The sequence below is a fragment of the Pollachius pollachius genome (assembly GCF_949987615.1).
Source record: "Pollachius pollachius genome assembly, chromosome: 14".
NCBI lineage: Eukaryota > Metazoa > Chordata > Actinopteri > Gadiformes > Gadidae > Pollachius > Pollachius pollachius.
In genome coordinates, this window is record NC_136947.1 from 21,643,718 (window position 1) to 21,660,278 (window position 16,561).

At 45.6% G+C, this 16,561-nt stretch overlaps 1 protein-coding gene across 2 annotated transcripts; it reads right to left on the reverse strand.

The window, feature by feature from the left end:
• Window positions 1-1,308: 1,308 nt before the first annotated feature.
• LOC307086173 (WW domain-containing adapter protein with coiled-coil-like) lies at window positions 1,309-16,427 on the reverse strand. 2 transcript variants are annotated; one of them, XM_079751289.1, is made up of 13 exons: window positions 16,130-16,427; window positions 15,644-15,677; window positions 14,711-14,906; window positions 13,925-14,019; window positions 11,701-11,816; window positions 10,397-10,491; window positions 7,860-8,153; window positions 5,969-6,094; window positions 5,174-5,334; window positions 4,977-5,071; window positions 3,348-3,540; window positions 2,112-2,239; window positions 1,309-1,917 (listed from the first exon to the last, which is right to left on the reverse strand). In XM_079751289.1, the coding sequence occupies exons 1-13, from the start codon at window positions 16,168-16,170 to the stop codon at window positions 1,848-1,850; spliced, it is 1,644 nt and encodes a 547-aa protein (XP_079607415.1). In that variant the 5' UTR covers window positions 16,171-16,427; the 3' UTR covers window positions 1,309-1,847. The 2 variants fall into 2 exon arrangements, with proteins under 2 accessions (XP_079607415.1, XP_079607416.1); XM_079751290.1 differs by lacking the exon at window positions 16,130-16,427 and adding an exon at window positions 15,771-16,095.
• Window positions 16,428-16,561: the final 134 nt, after the last annotated feature.

The window sequence follows — 16,561 nt, forward strand, 5'->3', positions numbered from 1 at the left end:
CGCCCCTCCCAATGCACAACTGGAGTAACAAGAAGTCCAACAGTTACATGGCGGGTGACTGGTCTCAAGATGAGGGAGTAAACTCAAGGTCCAAAACAGACCAGAACGGGGGTCAATGTGGAAGAAAAGTATTACTGCAGCTTCACGTGAAATGTCTTCATATTAAAAAAAAGACAAAAGAGTCATCATAAATGAATACATTAATAATAGAGAAGCAGCCACACTCGGCCTACTGTGGATTTAAACTGGGCTGCAACCAAGGCAGCGAATTTGCAAGGAGAAAAAAAGATGAGTTTGTTAGGATGAAAGCAAAATTAGAAACTTTACGTCTTCATTTATCACAGGAGAAAAAGGACGTAATCAGTAATGTGCAACAATAATTTAAGTTTACATAACAGTTTATAAAAAAGAAAGAAAAAAAATAATCTCTACTCGTCATCAAAGCTGCTCTATGGAATGATATATTCAGCCCGTTATCGGAGCGAAACAAAACACTGACCAAACAAAACAACCAGCAGGGGCCTTGGGGAACATACAAATACAAATGGTATTGTAAAACGGACATTGTGGAGAGCTGAGCTAGGTCCAAACTGTATAATTTTATCTGTAATATAAATCTTTTTATTTTGGATTATGAAACGTAGGAGGGAAGTTTTGATAGCTTTTGCTGGGCTACTAAATTTTAGTAGGCCAGTTGTAGATCAAACATCTTAGATCCAGAGCTGCAAACGGCTGGCAGTAACACCGCAGGCTGAGCATCTAGTCAGAAGAGCAGGTATTAAACATTATTTATATGTCTGCTCTGTAGCAACCAAAGTTTGTTGCAATTCTTCCAGGGCCAATTTGTTTTAGACCAAAACTAAAACGTTGGTGAAACATTTAGTTGTGCATGAATTAGAAGTGAATAACACCTTCAACAGATTGGGATGACCCGGGACTTTAAGATTTGCCCGTTAAGTGTCAACACAGCGCGTACAACGGAGGCTGAGGTCTAGAGTCACGCTGAATTACCATCTGGTTCACTCCTTTTGTGAAGAAACTCTCAGCTCCATTTTAAATCTGAGTCGTGGTAAATGAGTAGCTCTGTTGAGTATCAACTCCCGGTTGATTCAACCGTTCGTCCCGCTTCCTGAAGACCAAACGTTCACACTGTACTGCCTCAAACCCAACTGATATGGGAATGCAGCAGTCGTCCTCTCAAGGGCACCCCAACCCTGCCTGAGCAAGATACCACTTGTTTCACGCAAAACCTACACTTCTAATTACTGAAGGGATTTGATGGAAATAAGACAAAAACAAACTAAAACCCAGTCTTTAAGTTATTTAATTTAATTTTTTTCCTTGGGGGGGAGGGGGGGAGAGGACGTAAAGACGATCCTGTTTGCTCACACCACTAAATGTGAAACACCAGAAGAAAGAAACGGTTAACCTGCACAATAAAAACGGAAATCCAACAGTTCACAGTCCAGAAAGGTGCTATTTGAAAGAGTTTCTCAGGGGCTTGAGAAAGGCTTTGTCAGAGCAGACGCATCCTACAAGTCAAACATCTTCTGCGCTCCGCCCACTTGACACCTCAAGACGTCAGGACATTTTGTTTTTTTCTTTTTTTGTCGTTATGTTACCGAATGGAGAACCTTTCCAAGACCAGGTGCTGTCTCCCCAGACAACATCATGGTGGAGGGGGCGATCTCCTTCCATCCAGGGGGGGGCTTCCCCTCGTTGGGTCCGACGCTGGTTCTCTGGGCCTCCGTCACACTCCGCTGCCAGCCTCAGAGCCTGCAGCACTCTCCCTCCTCCACCATCCCCTCTCTGTCCCTTTATATAAAACCATCTCCATCCCTCCGTCCTCAGACCATGTAGGAGTTCTGGTTCTTCAGCTTGTCCAGCTCTTTGCTCTGCTGCCTCAGGAACAGGATCCTGGGTGATAAGCACAGGAGGCCACGCGGGTCAATGGAGCTCATTCAAACCCGTGATCCATCATTCCCCGATCAATGGACCCATGCATGTTAAACGTTACCTAATCATTCCGTGTTACGGTATAGGTTATTGAATCATTAAACCCCGATGTCCTGAAGCCCCTTGGTTTCATGTGGTGTATAGTGAGCCCTCACCTCTGTTCCCTCAGCGTGGCCTGGATCTCACACACCCTGACCAGAGAGCGTAGGTTCTTCAGCTCGGTGCAGATCTCAGACATGTACAAGCTCCCCATGTTGTGGAAGTCCTCGCGCAGCCTCGCCGCCTGCGAGACAGGAAACATCCAGCCTTACGTTGCTGACCTTGACATTCATTAAGGAGACACAGTGAAGCACCTCGACTATCACAATGAGGGCAGGAAAACAAAACTCATCCCCACTCCTGCTGCAGAACTGTATGAACTGTGGACACGTCACAATAAAAAGTGAGCAGAGCTGTCCGCTCCCCTGAGCTCAACGAGAGCCGACTTGAACAGGGACAGGACCATCCATCAGGTCATTACAACGGTCTTTTAAAGTCTGCAATAGTTTCCACCTCATATTGAAGTCCTTTTGGGGCCAACCCCAATTCCACTGGCCTTGCAGTAGTTTACCCTTCTTCTACCGTTGTAGAGACAGCATTAAACACTTGGAGCATGTTAGAGCCATTTCGGACATTTTGAAATGGGAGACATTCCGGTATAATTGCGTTTTAGTTGGACAATTTGACGTGTAATATGCCCCTCAAATCATTTAACACGGCACAAATTAGATTTTGGGTGGCTTACCGGTCTGTCTATTACTAATCTCAGAAATCATTAATCTTTACCACGAGTCACCTCTAGGGATAATGGGCAATGTTTCTAAACTCCCAGCAGAGCCTGAGCAGATACCTGATAGCTAAAGCAGAAGGGGCCCATATAGTCTCACCAGCTAGGATAAAGAACGGTCTTAATGTAAAACCATGTCATTTTAGGAGCAGGTATAGGAGAGGGGGATGTTTTAAATTAAAGTGTGAACTTATGGACTGGAAGCTGTCATCTTGGAGCAGTGGGGCCCTTTGCTTGGTGAGACCATAAGGATAAAACTCACGGCCAATCACATTAAAGAAGTCATGACGCACTAAATGAGCACTGCCATTTCCCAGCCATACCTGCTCTGTGAAAGGCACTAATACCTATTTGGCTTTTATCATGGTTATTCAGTTAATTTTAGATATCATTGTTTCTACTGCACCTTCACTGATACTTTTCTCAGGCCTCACTTCATGCGTTTGTGGAGTTCTACCGTGTGATTAGAGAAACCCATTGATTGAGTGATTAGTGACAGCCTCCAGATCACCACTGTCTCACCCCGTCCTATCCTGACCACCGTGACAATCTGCCGAGGTCTCACCTGCTTCTCCGTGTGTTCGCCCGGCCACCCCTGGACATGCCTGATGAGGTTCTCATCAAAGTGGGTGGCCAGGGAGGGGGTGAAGGAGCCCGGGGCGCTGGGCTGTGATTGGCTGGCACCACTGGAGGAGGTGGAGGAGGCGGCCGCCATGCCGGCTCCACACGCGTTTGGTCCAGGGGACGGATTCTCCTGGCTGCAGGGGGAAGTGAATTAGTTTGGAGCCATTCTACGATGAGGAAAGGGGGATGCAGGGGGTATATAAAAAATGTATATATATTTATATATATAAATCTAATAAATAAAAAATAATGAGAAAGAAGAAGCTGCAGAAGCTGCAGATTCTCTGTTTCAGCTGCATAGAGCTCGTAAGTCCGCACCTTCTGGTAGACCCCCATGGGACCTATGCAGGGTTTCCCCCATCACCGTATGGTTAACCTTGACAAGGCCCCGCCTTGACTACCAATGTATTAAAAATATTTTATTTCTTTCGATTTTTTTTTTTAATTATTATGCATTAACAAAGTACAAAACTCCTGTAGGGAAAGAAAACATACTTCCATCAGGTACAAAAAATAAAGATAAATAATGCATCGGTGATACTGTTCAAAACAATGGTCGTTTGAACTGAAACCCTCACCGCAGGGCTACGAGACAAAGCGGCCTCACACAAAACATTATCAAACTTTTTTTTTTGTTTACTTTCCATGAAAAATTATAATTTAAATCCACAAACAAGATATGTGTAATCCAGGGCATATAAAGACTGGGACCAGAAAATGATTACTTTCTCTCCATTGAAACCCATTCATATTTTACAATCTCATAGGTCCCATGGGCTCTACCGGAAGGGGTGGACTTACGAGCTCTATAGAGCTAGAACAGAGAAACATGGCCGCCAGTCATGGGACTTATTCACACACTCTGCCTCTCTGGCTTTGTGTTATTTTAGGGGTGGAGCCAGAAGTCGCATGTGACCAGTGAGAGCAGTGTCATATTGGGAAGCCATCCTGCTTGTTTTGAGAGTAAACTTTTCAACTTCAGGACATCCCAAAAAGAAATGCAAAAAAGCCTCACAAAAGTTTCACCTCCCTAAAATGTTCAGTTGTAGAAGGGGTAAAAATATAGCCTGGCTCCGCCTGCCTAAGTACTTCCGCTCAATTTTGATTTCCCTTCAGTACTACGTCTGGGTCTGCGGTATGTTAGTGGGTTTTCTCCGTCCAAATTTTGTGCATCCAATCAGCGAACAGAGCGAGTGGCTGAGAACAATGACGTTAAAGTCAGCTCTTGTTGACGGGCATCTTCACGCACGGTGTTAGGTTTGTTTACAGCCTGGGCGCAACGTGATTCCCGGCCAGACGTTAGCGATTGGTTATGGCAGATCCAGAGTGGCACTGGGCAGATCCAATAGTTTTAAACTTCAACAGACACCCGCCTTCAAGTCAGTTAACGTTTGTCAATTGAGTAGGTCCAGACTCTGTGCAAATGAAATGAAGTACGAGAGTCTGGTAGGACCAGGCTAGTAAAAATATCCATGAGGGGGAATATTAATAAAAGATACAAATAATTAAACCAAGTAGAGCTCTGCCTGTGTGTGCGTGTGCACATGGTCAGTGTGTGTGCGCGCACTACCTTCTCAGTTGGAGCGTTCTGGGGTCCTCGGGGCGTTTCTCCACGGAGGACTGGGACATGAGAGCTGCTCCAGATTTACCTGAAGACATATTCCCCTGCCGAACACAGTCACAGTGTGAATCTCAATGATGAGGAACAGGGAAATGATACATTTTAAATACATCCCCCCCACAATGGAAACAATCCAGGTGACCGACCCTGCTCTGGGAGGGGGCGGAGCCAGCCGAGCCGCCTCCCATCATAGGCTTCTGGCCCGCAGAGGCACTGGGCTGTGTGCAGGTGCTCCTTGGAGAGCTGTAGGGCCGCGGCGAGGGCGTGTCCGACGTCAGGGACACTGGGGACTGACTCGACTGCTGGGCTGGTTGGCCAGGAGGCAGAGAGAGCGGAAGATTGTTAGGTCATTGTTGGAACGACCCGTTGGTAACCAACACTGCTGGTCGTCATTCATTATTTGATGCCTTTCTATAGTCCCATCTTTCGAGACGCTAAAATTAAATTGGTCAATTTAACAGAGTCACAATTTAACAGCAGCACAGAACCCAGAACCCTGGCTGTGATCATTTACATTGAGGGCATTTGGCAAACACTTTTATCCAAAGCGACTTACATAAGTCCATTTGTCAGAAGGGAGAAAGAATTTATCGCTGTCTGTACAGCAAGGATGCTCATAGAACCAAGAGCCAAGCACTAACAATCGCTAGGTTAACGTACACAACAAAGATGTTCCATAACTAAGTAGTAGTAGTATTCTATCCTAACTACTAAGGGATCCAAACACCCTAAACAAGAGCCTATCCTCCCCCTTCTAAACAACAGACTAAAGGAAAGAACTGCCGCCAAACCCAACAACCCTTCGATGGCGCAGCATCAGGAGGGCTGCATTAGAGGAAGGCGCTACACTAGGCGTTCAGAAGGAGCATGTGGACCAGCCAGGGGTGGAGGGGAGGTGGACGAGGCCGTGTGACGGAGAAGCAGCAGCAGATGGGGCCTACCTTGACTGGAGTGCTGGGCGGCGGCCTGGGACAGCAGAGCGGTCACATTGTAGCCCGACGGACCGGCGGCCAGCAGCTTGTGAAGCATCGACCGCAAGGAAGCCTGGGTCACCGCGGCCGCCAGGACTGGAGGAACGAACACACACACACACACACACACACACACACACACACACACACACACACACACACACACACACACACACACACGTTTAGTCAGGGATGCAAAGAGGCTGCAGTGAACCGCTTCAAATGCTGACAAGACGTGATGGAGAGTTCGGCAGGAGAGCGAAGCCTGTCGTTTCCACATAGTTCCAGTTCAGTGTCCCCAACCACTACAGAAGTAAACTTCAAACCACATGACGGGTGAAGCGGGCTTAGTGATGAAGTAATCATTGGCTTAGGAGAGAAGAGGGGATGCTTCCAAGGTGCACTGAATCAATGAACCCGGGAGAAACTAGATGCATCGACACTTCTGAACTTCCACTGTCAGATAATAAACATTGGACATAACTCAACTGGAAGGAGTCTCTGTATGACAGTATGTCTGCCCTTCGAATTTCTCGACAATCGTTCATCCGATTGACTCCACACTTGGCGGGAGTATTGTCAAGAGCCAAACATAGGGCCTTATTGAGTGGGAATTGGTTTGGATGATCGGTTCTCCATAAAGCTGCAAGCAGCAATACCGGAGGCCAATTACACAGACTACACTCCTGAGCAGGCCTGTTGGGCCCTGCACTACCCCCTGTAGGCTGGGGACTGAACTACCTCCTGTAGGGTGGGGACTGAACTACCCCCTGTAGGGTGGGGACTGAACTACCCCCTGTAGGCTGAGGACTGAACTACCCCCTGTAGGGTGGGGACTGAACTACCCCCTGTAGGGTGGGGACTGAACTACCCCCTGTAGGGTGGGGACTGAACTACCCCCTGTAGGGTGGGGACTGAACTACCCCCTGTAGGATTGGGACTGTACTAACCCCTGTAGGATGGGGACTGAACTACCCCCTGTAGGGTGGGGACTGAACTACCCCCTGCAGGGTGGGGACTGAACTACCCCCTGTAGGCTGAGGACTGAACTACCCCCTGTAGCCCGTCTCACGTACAGCAAAATGTTCTAATAGACTTCAAGTCTATTTTTGCACGCATGCAGAAAGATTTTACGTATGTGTGTATCTTGATTAGATAAATACTGTATTGGTTAGTAGTTGTAGTTACATATTGCACGGAGAAACATGACCTCTTGTTAAATTTGTTAATAAAATCTTTACTAGCATATTTTGAAGTCATCATGAGGCCCCCGTTGACCAGGTCATATACAATGAAATAACTAGTTATATAGAGCCCCCGTATAACGACCACCTTGAGTCCCTCCTATGCACCTCGCTTACTTCACAATTTCACGCTAGTTTCAATTGGCTCTCATGAACGAGGTGCGGGTGATGGTCGAGGTGGAGAAATACAACGAGTTGTCATCCCCACATTGTTGATACAAGGACAATTTAAGTGTCCTTGTTCTCTTTGGAGCTTCAGACAGTTTGGTGGGAAGAGCTCCTATGAAAACATTGGCCCGTTAAATGACTTAAATCCACATATAGCTGAGCCCTCAGGTGTTTGTTCGATATCTCCTCTTGCGCCTTGGTTTCTACTGGACTCTACCTATTTTCAAAAGAACAATTTCCAGAAACATAATGTAACATTACTATTTAGACATTGCGCAAGGACTATTTATCCAAAAGTCGTTAGGGGAGCAGGTCGAGGTTTGGCGTTTTAACGCAGTACCACAGCAACACGTTTTTGTCTTTGAGGATGAAACAATGTCAACGAAGAAGCCGCCGTCTTGCAGAAGCCCCTTCAGGACCCTCACTTCTACCAGCACAGACGCACTCACCCTCGTTGATCTTGGCCATGTCCACACTGCCGTTGGTCATCTGCAGGGTGGCCTGCAGCGCGGGCAGCAGCTGGTGGAGGATGGCTGGGTCCTGGATCAGCGCCGAGGACTGGGCCTGCACCGTCGCCGAGGGCGCGGAGGAGGAGGTGGAGGTGGCGGTGGAAGAGGTGGCAGATGAGGAGGACAGGGAGGAGGGGAGGCTGGAGCTCAAGCTCTGAGAGGCTGACGGAGCGGAGGAGGAGGAATGGGAGGCTGTGTTGTTGGGCCCGGTGGGCTGGTCCCCGGAGGTGCTCTCTGAGGACGGGGGGCAGAGATCACTCGCTAGGTTACTCAACACGTCGGCCGTGGCCAAATAACGTTTGAGTTTAAACAGAGACCACAGAGAAGACAAACACAAAAGTCAGTGGAAATTACGGTGTGGTGAGAAAATATTGCCGTATCAATTATTTTGTTGAGTCAGATAAATGGCTCATTTATCAAGACCGCATTGAGGAGCAGGAAGGGGACAGGCATCTCGCTCAGCCCACTGCTACAAGATGGACATTATCTCACACCGTTAGACCACTGATAACAACATCGTGAGGCACTTGAGGAAATATGTGTGAAACATGGTCAATGTGTAAACAGGACTCAAAATAAATCTGATCTCAATGAGCTACTGAGATCAGGAAGCCAAAAAGGATAGTATAGTATTGTGTGTGTCACCGTCTGTCTGAGACAACGTGAATAAAGGAAATGCGTCTTCAACTAATCAATCCGATTTGATGCTAGACTATAATATAAAACTAATAATAAAGACCTTGAAGCAGGGCTTCCGCTTATAAGAGTCTGTAACTGATGACGCGCTCATCTTGAGTTCCAACGAGTTGACTATCAATATCAGCAAACAAATAGTGTTAAAGCTTTTTGAGTCTGCCTTGTGTATGAAAAGTGCTATATAAATCAAGTTGCCTTGCCTTGCCTAAATATTGTTTGATATATTGTCAAACTAAAATCACCACAGTGAATCTAAACCTTCATTGCCCTTTTAATCAGTCCTATAAATATAATAAAGGGAATGAACGAAGAATAAAGATTCAACCCGTTGAGAACTCTAGCCGTACTCTCCGTTCCTGGCGTTGCGTCTCAAACACATAAACAAACTGATTATTGTACTTCATAAGTCTTTATTCCTACAAGTTGAGAGACAACTTCTGGCCCCAGACAGCCCCTCGACTAACGTCACCACAGCCCTCTTGTGGTGACTAACGTCACCACACCATTGTCACTATTGTTTATTGTCACATCACACTTGTCCGAGCGAGGGTTAAAGGGGACATATTATACCATCAGGTGTGAGTGTGATTAGCCTTACAAGCCGTTTCGAAAATCTGCCCCATATGACATCACTAGTGGGCGTATCCACCTAGACCTTTGCTGGATAGATCAGTCTACCAGCTATCGGCGGGCCGATATTATTAAAATATTATATAAGGCATTTTCAAAACTATCGGTATCGGACGATTAATTATTATTTTTATTTTTTGGGGTTATTGTGTTTTTGTTCAAAAGGACTTTGAGTTTCATATCTTAAGTTTGTATTTTTATACATTTTGTTTATCAGAACTTTAATAAATTTTGATTTTGACTTTTCTGTTGTGACAATAAAACAATAACCCAAATAAAGTTTATTTTTAAGCTGCATTATCTTATTGTTTTATTGAAGACTCAAAAATAACTACAAATAACCAATGTTAGCGAAATCGGTTTAATGTTTTGTCACGCGTTTCTGGACTTTTTTAAAATATATATCGGCCGATATATCGGAATATCGGATTTTTAAATCACCAAATATTTGTATCGGCCTTAAAAATCCTTTATCGGTCGGGCTCGACTACCGAGTGGACTGAAGTAAACGTTGCTCATCTATCCAGCATAGATCTAGGTGGACGTGCCCACTAGTGATGTCATATGGGGCAGATTTTCGAAACCGCTTGTAAGGCTAATCACACTCACACCTGGTGGTATAATATGTCCCCTTTAAGATTTTCTGACACTTGTAGTATAACGGCCGCGGCGTGTGGCGCATTTCATAAACAACATCGCTCATTACAACGCTCATACACAACGGTAGTTAAAAAGTATCACAAAGTTGCCGTGGGTCGTAATAGGCCCCCTCCTTCATAGACCAGAACAAAACACATTTCTTTATCGTATTGCTTGAATTCCCGCTGAAACATTGGGTTCACTTAAAGAAGCATGTATGTTTGCACTGCTCAGTGCGTGTCTTTGTATCCTGAGGAAAGCAGGGAACAGGGAAAGGTATGGAGATGGCTGAGAAGCTATTGCCAAAGAGTCTCATGCAAAATGCTCCATGTTCGCGATTAAGTAATTTGCAGCATACCATGCAGAACAATCCGCAATGCATAGTTGATTCAATACATCTCCGAAATAAATCTTGAAAAGGAATGCAGACATGTAACTATCAGCTAACTAGCATCCTGCCGCCCTTAGTAGGTAAGCCACTACCAAGTCTAGTGTGTGTAACCTGTACTCACTAGCTGTGGCTTTGTCCTGCAAGGCCTCTTGTCTGTAGTCCATGTCCCGTGGGAAGCTGTTGGTGGTCTTGGCTGAGTCCTTCTGCCGTTGTTCTCTGTGAGACAATGGAAACAGACGAATGAGGAGCAGCGTTTATTCCAGCCACTGATCTCTAGCCAGCTGAAACGTGCTATGCCATGCAGGAGGTTCCCACCAAGTTTCCCAGGTAGTAGATGAGAAGTATAAAGTAGGGTTGTTAACCGATGACCGTTTGACCGATGGTTGACCGCATCAACGTTAACCGATCAAATTTGTCGCTTGTCGGTTAAAAAATAAAATAAAAAAAGATGATCAGATGAGGTGACTTATTGGAAGTTGGACGGACACCGCGTCTCTAACCCACTGTTTAATTTCTCCTCAAGTCTTAATTATTCCCGCATGCGAGTGGCGGAGAATATGATCTCTAAATTATTATGGACAGTACACTAAACGCTGTAAGACTACAGATAGCCATCTCATTCCAAGGTCTTTGTGTTTAGTGAAAATAATTATCCCTCACCCTCAATTTTTCCATCTCCTCAAAACTAAACAAGCGGCGTCTCTTCGGAGCTGTCATTTTTTTTAAATGAGCAGTGGCAATGTTGCAAGTGAGCTCCTAACGCTGCCCTCTTCCGATTGGCCCCTGGTGAATCCCGCGCAGGGTCTCAACCAGGTCCGTGCCATCTCAGACCATTGTGGGCGTTCGAGCCCGCTCTCTGCACACGGTCAACTTGCAGTAAGCATGCCTCGTGTTTCAATTCAAACACAGGTCGTGCCGCGGTTAGAGCCACTGCCTCTCACTCGGAGAGTGTGTGTGTGAGATTCGGAGGCAGAACGAGAGAGATATAAGCAGAGTTACGAAATAGCAGGCGGCTGGCACGGCTCGAAATGGCTATTATTTCAAATAGCACATTTTAATCTGATCGGTTAACCGGTATTAACTGGTTAATGAGGCTCGGTGGCCAGTCAAGAATATTTTACATTTTCGCCATCCCTAGTATAAAGCTAGATTTAGCATTTTGGTAGATGCTTAGAGGCTTCAGACATGTCATAAGTAGCAGGTAGGGGTTATGCATCTTGCCCAGGTGTGCCTACAGTTGGACTGGAGACATTTGGGATGTAAACCCAGTGCCTTTGGGCTGTGAGTCAAACACCCTAGCTACTAGACAATCCTTCTTTTTCTTTTGACACTACACAAATTGAGAAACTAATCGACGCAAAAGAAAACATGGAGAGTATCATTAGAAGGCTAACAAACATGAAGAGTTTAGCTGTAGTCCTTTACCTCTCAAGCAGGTCCCGGGGCTTCTCCCATTGGGACACCTCCGTTCTACAGTTATAGTAGTACTTCTTCCCAGAGGAGCTGATGTGCTCTGTCCAATCGTCAGCCGGCTCCTGGCGCTGGGAAAGAGATACAAGAAGGTAAACACCCAGGACACTAAAGCCCTTCATCTATCTAGCACTTTTCAGATCCAAGCAGCAAGAGCTGCCCTAGATAAAATTGGACCTGAAAATAACACATGTATATGTAAATCCATCCATCCATCCATAAGTTATCATGTCACATTTAGTTATACAATGCTGTAAAACCATTGAAAATAGAGGTTAGTTCTGGACTCTCAAGTTTACACCTGCGGGTACAGGGGGGGTTTGGTTTATATATACCCCGTGTCTGGCTGTCTAGATGCTTACGTAACATGCTTACGTAACTATCGCCACCCGGCTTAAATCCTGCTCTACCATCAGGGTACTGTCGGCGGTGGAATCGCGGGCCATAACCGAGCAGCGCCTAACAGCACCTACACTACCGGACCTTATCGCACTGGGCCTATCCGCACCCGCCGGTGGAAACGCGCCATGAGATACATTTCCTCTATTACTTTGTGTCATACATACATTAATCTAGTAGTCATTTAGGAGCAGGAGTCCTTATCAACGATGCCTTCAGGTAGAACAAGACATTGTTCCTTTCATGGGAGGGATGAGGAAGTAGACACAGGAGGAAGGTGTATGCATTCCATGTGATACTGCGAGTACAGTTAAGGATGCCTCGATGAGACCACCAATGGTAGGGCTCAAAAAGCTAAGGTAGCCCTAAAGTAAATTCTAGTTTCACCTTCTTAAACCAACCTAGCACAACATGCATTAGTACAAAGGATTGCTCATTAAAAAGAGGGAAGCGTGCTTGGAGGAACAAGAGCGCTTGGTCCATCAGACGGGAGAGTGTCATATCAGGAGCCCAAATATATCCATCCACAACCACTGGATTCTGAGTGGAAAAGGTGCTTTGGGCTATAGAACAGCTCTTTCATGCTTCACACACCTCGCAGCAAAGAATAGAAGAGCAGATCTTTGGGTCTGGTAACACCAAAGTAGAGAAGGAGGCCGAGAAGTCTTTCAAGATCAGCAATTAATTTCTGTGTTGCCAATGGCTAATGGTTCTAATTAGGGACTTCCCAAAAACACTTTTTCACTTCCGAAACCGCAGCTTTGATATCGATATCTGCCGATATCGATATCTGCCGATATCGATATCAGTCCGATACTTTGTTTTACTAAATTATATGGAAGATCTTTGCTCATGATTGCCAATTAACCGCCCTAAAACATTTCACATATCATCATCACTTGTAAACAGGAAAAGTGTTATTGACGTTATTCTTTCACATCTAGTAAATGAAGATAAGCTCACAAAAAATGATAAGGCTCGTACAGTTTGACTCCTTGGGAGTCTCTTTCAGATGGCATATCGTTTGTGTAGATAGAAAAGTATTGTTTACGTTAGCATTAAGCTTCTACCGTGAGTACATTGGATATGTATGAAGGAGCTAGCCTCTAGCCATATAAACGGGGGGCCCCCCACACACAAACGCCCGATATATAATAATTATTTTCCAATCGATTAATCATTTTAAATCGATTGGACTTATGCGACGTCCGAAATGGAAGCATAGCGATCACCAAAGCTGAGCTGCACCAGGGTGGTGGAATGAAGGTTCATCCCGTATCGTGATCCCTTGCCATCAGACAAAGGCTTGACAACAAACTTTCACTTTCGGTTCAGAACAGCCTAGTTTCTCTTTATGTTCTTACCTAATGAATGCACAATAGAACTCTATACATTGTCCTCATCTTGTTATGCGGGTTTGTCTACGCAATGGCCTTTAAATATTATAACCTCCCCGGCACACACTTGTTGTTTCTGAGAATGATCATGAACCACCCTGAAACCCACGTGAGCCTGTATGATCTAAATGTATACAATACTGTGTGTTCCAATTCAGCATTCATTAAACGACAAGTCATATAACCTGCTTCACTGAAACATCCTTTAGCAGTGTAGTTTTTCTAAATGACTTCTTTGTACTGATTCTGCCTTATCATTTAGAAAAGGTATGAAACTAGGTATGGGAAATTCTAGACAACCACTCTGCGGCTTTGTAGTGTTGTGTCCCTGCGTATCCCGGCTGATTGGCCAGGGGAACCACAGTAAAGAAACCAAATCTTACCCTTTCTGTGGGTCTGCTCTGAGGGGCATGCGAGTCCGAGCTGTGCTGGGCGCCATTATTGTTGTGAGGGTTCTCTTGTGGAGATCCGCTGGTCCCTGAAATGCAGGCGTATGACAAAGGCTTTGGGGAAGAACCCTTATAACAAAACATGAAGATGACCAAAGACTTGTTTCAGGCAAATGCGTTTTGGGTTGGTAGGTTGGGAGGCTTTCTAAGCAGAGCTAACTGGCTACTGATCGCAGTTGCGGCTCTTATCTTTATGAAACTGTTTCCAATATCACACTAAGCCGAAAGGAGTCAACTCCAATGCATTTCCTCACTTCACTTTGACGACAGTGGAACTGCAGTCTACTTTCCTCCAGAGGATTGTCCTGTGAGATATTTCAATGTTGTTCTTTAGTTTACTTCTTTATTGTTTAGGACCTCTTGAAGACCAACATTTTTGAGCAAACGTTCCCATATTGCCTCAGAGATTAGGAAACAAATTGTTTACAAAAACACACAAATTATGTTGAATTTCATATTCCTCCCCAAGATCTGTTTCAACAAGGTTGGTGTGCCAGGCTAGTTGGCCTGACATAACTATTGATATTTCAGTAGTTAACTCAGTTACAGTAAAAATATTGTAGCCTGAAACAAGTTTGCATCACAGCCAAAAGTGAATATGACCTTATATTATATAAAACAGCAATGTAACATAAGGGTTCACCTATATCATATTCCTTTAAACATTAGAATACTACTACAGATAAGAGTTTTTAAACACTACAAGACCTCTGGGCATACCATTCTTTCCACTGAGTGTGTGTGTAGTTTTGGCCCTGCCATGGACTCCCACGGCGCCGTCCCCGGGCCGACTGACGGGACTCTCGTCTGAGCGCCGCAGCATCTTGTAGGGTGGAGTGGGCTCTGACGAACCATCACGCACCTTGTCGTAACGGTGAACGCTGCCCGACTGGCTCTTTGGTTGAGACTTGTGGGGCTGGAGAAGATGGCGAGAACCGTACGTAAATATGATGTGATCATTTGGTTCAATCATTTACATATTTACAGACGTGGACACGTTATTTTTGTGCTAGTGGAAGAGATGTTTGCAATGTCAAGGATGATTGCCTTGTCGTTCTACAATAAGTTTAAATAAAAGACTTATGGCAACCTTCACAATGCGTATTTACTTTAGGAATGAAAGTAAAAGCTGGGCTGGATAACGTGCAAATTAAACCACCATACAATATGCAAATCAACCAGGGGTTCAACTTAAAGAACGGTTCAACTGCCTGATCTACTGAAACAAACGGAGAAGAACATTTCAGAGACGATAGTTTTGACAATGTTTTTGTTGTTACTAAATTAGCAGCAGTCGACCTTTCCAGTAATTCAAGTCTGTTCTAGCGTGTTGCGGTGCCTGCGACTGGATGCCTGGACTCTACTTATGGTTAACCGGCCAGCACCCCATCATCAATTCAGTATGTTTTGCCTGTATGAATGTATGTCAATTATGTCCCCCATTGCACTCCTGATCATCATGTGTTCTTCCTCAATATTTCTTCCTTGCTAATTAAGGGATTTTTTTCTTGCCCTTTTGGTGGCTAGGGTCAGGAGGTATCATAATTATACGGCCTCTTAAGCCTTTTGAGACTGACCCTGTCACTGTCCCTGGGCTATTGGAATAAAATAAAATAAAAATAAATGATCGTTGAGACCTCCAGTGACACACACCTGGTAGGGTTGGGAATGCCTTCTGTCGGTGCACCTGTACAAGACAAAGAAAACAGACCTTTAGTACATTGTTTAATAGCAGTGTTATCTTACGATCGTGAACAAGTTGAGCTAAACGCTAACTTACCCAACGGTCGGCTAGCGACAGACTTTTAACTAGCTAGTTAGTCGTCCTGTCAGTTACGATTGTTAGCCAACTAACTCGTCATACCACGATCCGTTGGAAACCTGTCCTACTGTCAAGAGATCGGCGTACTGCCAGACGGAATTACCCATCCAGACCCGGACACCAGGCTCGGTCTAAACGGACGCGTTTAGTGAACAGGAAATGACCTGCAGTGGTACGAGCTAACCCAAGCTAACCCGGCTAACGAGCGGCTGGCGTTAGCCGTTAGCTTAGCAGCTAGCTTAGTGGATATTGAGTTGCCTCAACCCCCTGACAGACATTGTGTTTTTATACCATAACAACCATGACAGTGGATTTACCCATCGCTGACTCTTGCTGGTTTCCTCGCATGCATCACCATAAGGCCGTGGTGATGTGTGTGTGCGTGTGACGGGGGCTGGGGCCTCCGTCTGCCCTCGGACCTGGTGCTTCTCTCTGCTAACCTGACCAAACAAATTAGTCTACGATATTATAACTAACGCCTATCAGTGGTGCGAGAGCTTTGCACAGCGGGCGGCCTGTTCTGTTTACCACCCTGGGTGTGTCAGCTGGCTTTAAGTAGAGAAGTGCTGGATATGGGCCGAGCAGCAGCGGACGAGGAGACCAGGAGACGACGGAGAAGAGGACCGTCTCCAGGCCCCGCCCCCACGGGCCAGGCACCGCCCCCACTACATCCAGGCCCCGCCTCAACGACCAGGCTTCGCCCCCTCCGGCAGGGCTTCCGGGATCCACCCACAACGTCAGGAACCGGC

Excerpts from the sequence above, each read along its gene's own strand:
- LOC307086173 (XM_079751289.1), bottom strand. The coding sequence starts at position 16,170 with ATGGTGATGCATGCGAGGAAACCAGCAAGAGTCAGCGATGG. Across the intron at positions 11,817-13,924 it reads AGAGCAGACCCACAGAAAGG|CGCCAGGAGCCGGCTGACGA; the intron begins GTAAGATTTGGT and ends TCTCTTTCCCAG. Across the intron at positions 6,095-7,859 it reads CATGGCCAAGATCAACGAGG|TCCTGGCGGCCGCGGTGACC; the intron begins GTGAGTGCGTCT and ends TCGTTCCTCCAG.